Raw genomic sequence first — 3,019 nt, 5'->3', positions numbered from 1 at the left:
TCTATCTATCTATCTCTCTATCTCTCTCTGTATATATATATATATATATATATATATATATATATCATCATCATCATCATCATCATCATGGTTTAACGTCCGCTTTCCATGCTAGCATGGGTTGGACGATTTGACTGAGGACTGGTGAAACCGGATGGCAACACCAGGCTCCAATCTAATTTGGCAGAGTTTCTACAGCTGGATGCCCTTCCTAACGCCAACCACTCAGAGAGTGTAGTGGGTGCTTTTACGTGATATATATTATAATTATACCTTAGATAATGTGGTTTAAATTAAACTATGTCTGAAGCAAAAACAAAAACAGGTTGATCACAGCAGAAACTGAAACCGACCTCTAGCTCAATTATGACATCAACTTACCCAAAGGATATCCAATCTTCTTTCGTTAAGTCTTCCAGTTCATTCTTGTAGTCATTGTAGACAATAACTATGCCTTCAAAGCCGGCCAGTTTCTCTTTTAGTTCAGTAATCTGGTTTGAATCGGGTGGTGGAAGATGAAACTTCTCACAGGCTTGCCTAGAACACAAAACAGATTCACCACATCAATAAACAATGTCAAATGTTGTTCAGGGCTGTATGACAAGGGCCACATAAGAGTAACTCACTTCAGTTAGAAAGGAACAAGCAAAGACTTAGTTGTAGTTTACATTAAAGAGTTGGTAAGGCTTCATGGTTAACAAATCTGCTTTGTAACTATGTCATTTCAGGTTTGATCCCACTGAACAGCACTTGAGGTGAAAGTGTCTTCTGCCATATCTTTGAGTTGAGTGAAATTTGTAAGATGGAAACTGCTTTAGCCCTCACATGCCTCTGACAGCTTCTTCCCTGCCTCTGACAGCCTCTTCCCTGCCTCTAACCAGCCAGTCTTAGTGGCGGTCCTGAGAAGTGCTATAAATGCACTCCTTCCTCCTCTTACTAAGTTACTAACTTCTCTCCTCTAGATGACTCACCATCAAATATATTGCTAGAACTTGCTTTATCAAAGTTGAAATTTGGTAGAAACAAACTTTGTGGAAGATCATCAAAGGAACTGCTTCTGTCTTTGAATGGTAGACTTAATCTGGTGAATGACTGATTTTTGGTGGAGTCAACTCTTTCATAAGCAATTTGACTAAGTCTCCATTTGCAAATGGCCTTCTTCCTTTTTCCCACTAGCCTAGGAGGTCCTAGAAAGGATCACAAGCATTGACAGTCCTCCTCTCACTATGCAGTTAAAATATGAAAATAGCACCTGATGATATTTCAGCTGTAAAGAATAAAACATATGGCTTATAGAAGCAGTCATGGCTGTGTGGTTAAGAAGCTCGCTTTGCAACCATGTTGTTTTAGGTTCAATGTCATTGCTTGGCACTTTGGGTAAGTGTCTTCTGCTATAGTGAACTATAGTCCCAGACAGATAAATGCCTTGTGAGTGAATTTGATAGGCACAGACTGTGTGGAAGTCTGTCATGTGTGTGTGTATATATATGTGTGTGTGTGTGTGAGTGTATACATACAGACATGCATATATGTATGTATGTATATGCATATATGCGTATGTGAAATAATTTGTTTTTGACGGTAAAAAAGTTATAAAGTTCTGACAAGTCCCTTAACCCCTCGGGGCTCATTGGAGTGCAGCAGCCATAAAGTGTATCTAGGGTGAGAAAGCCTGGCAGAGCCCATCCCTCTCCAGGCTAAACTCATTTCTACAGCTGAGTGGACTGGAGCAACATGAAAATGTTTTGCCCAAGAACACAACACATCATCTGGTCCAGGAAACAAAACCATAATCTTATGCTATAAAGAATAGCATATATATATATATATATATATATATATATATATATATATATATATATATATATTAAAAAACCCCTTTGCATAGGAAAGGTGCAAGATTGCCCATTAGATTTGAACCTGCATCTGTAAACATAGCAAACATTCTTCCATTGAGTAGCTACAGATTTTCTATTTTGAGTTCAGTTGTAAAATATGAATGAATTCACATTCTCTCTGAGTTTCTAAATTCCCTCGACATCAACATACACACATAAGCACATATATATTTCATTTTTTTACTTGTTTCAGTTATTTGGTTGCAGCCATGCTGGAGTGCTACCATAAAGGGTTTTAGTCAAAGAAATTGACCCCAGGACTTATTCTTTGTAAGCCTAGTATTTATTCTATCGGTCACTTTTGCTGAACTGCTACATTACAGGGACATAAACAGACCAACATCAGGTGTCAATCAACAGAGACACATAAATACAGACACACACACACACATTCTTGCTTCTTTCTATTTGTTTCAGTCATTTGACTGCAGCCATGCTGGAGCACCACTTTTAGTCGAGCAAATCAACCCCAGAACTTATTCTTTGTAAGCCTATTACTTATTCTATCAGCTCTTTTACCAAACCGCTAAGTTATGGGGATGTAAACATACCAACATCGATTGTCAAGCAATGGTAGGGGGGGGGGACAAACACAAACACAGACACACACACATATATATACATACTATGGGCTTCTTTCAGTTTCCATCTACCAAATCCACTCACAAGGCTTTCGTCGGCCCGAGGCTATAGTAGAAGACACTTGCTCAAGGTGCTACACAGTGGGACTGAACCCAGAACCATGTGGTAAGCAAGCTATTTACCACACAGCCTTTATTATGCATGAATTTATTCCATATATTTTTCTTCATTCAACTTCACTCGTATAACCCTTTTAGGTTTTATCGTCTTTTATTTGTGCATACGTGTATATTTGATACTATTGGGTTTTACCATTGGGTGCCCTATTATTTTGATATATATTTATATTAGATTTTTGATAATTTGGGAATGATATAAATTAGTTTTGACCGATTGGAGCATTTATTCATTAGACCTTTCAATTTATTTCTCCTTTCGCTTCAGTGTCACCTGAGCACTTCCAGATGCAGTTCTATTTTTATTTTTATCTTTGTGCTTTGGTTTAATGAAGTTATAAACTTATCCTCTTATATATATAT

The 3,019-nt window shown here is 37.6% G+C and overlaps 1 protein-coding gene across 1 annotated transcript in view; it reads right to left on the bottom strand.

The window, feature by feature from the left end:
- The window catches only part of LOC106875444 (cytoplasmic dynein 2 heavy chain 1), a 297,845-nt gene that overhangs the window by 188,594 nt on the left and 106,232 nt on the right, over positions 1-3,019 (bottom strand). Inside the window, exon 19 of the mRNA XM_052974965.1 lies at positions 382-537. Coding sequence (XP_052830925.1) covers positions 382-537 — 156 coding nt within the window. The remainder of the gene's footprint in view (positions 1-381; positions 538-3,019) is intronic.

The sequence above is a fragment of the Octopus bimaculoides genome, chromosome 20 (assembly GCF_001194135.2).
Source record: "Octopus bimaculoides isolate UCB-OBI-ISO-001 chromosome 20, ASM119413v2, whole genome shotgun sequence".
Taxonomy (NCBI): domain Eukaryota; kingdom Metazoa; phylum Mollusca; class Cephalopoda; order Octopoda; family Octopodidae; genus Octopus; species Octopus bimaculoides.
The sequence above is the reverse complement of the archived record's forward strand: the minus strand, read 5'-3'. Positions and strand labels throughout refer to the sequence as shown.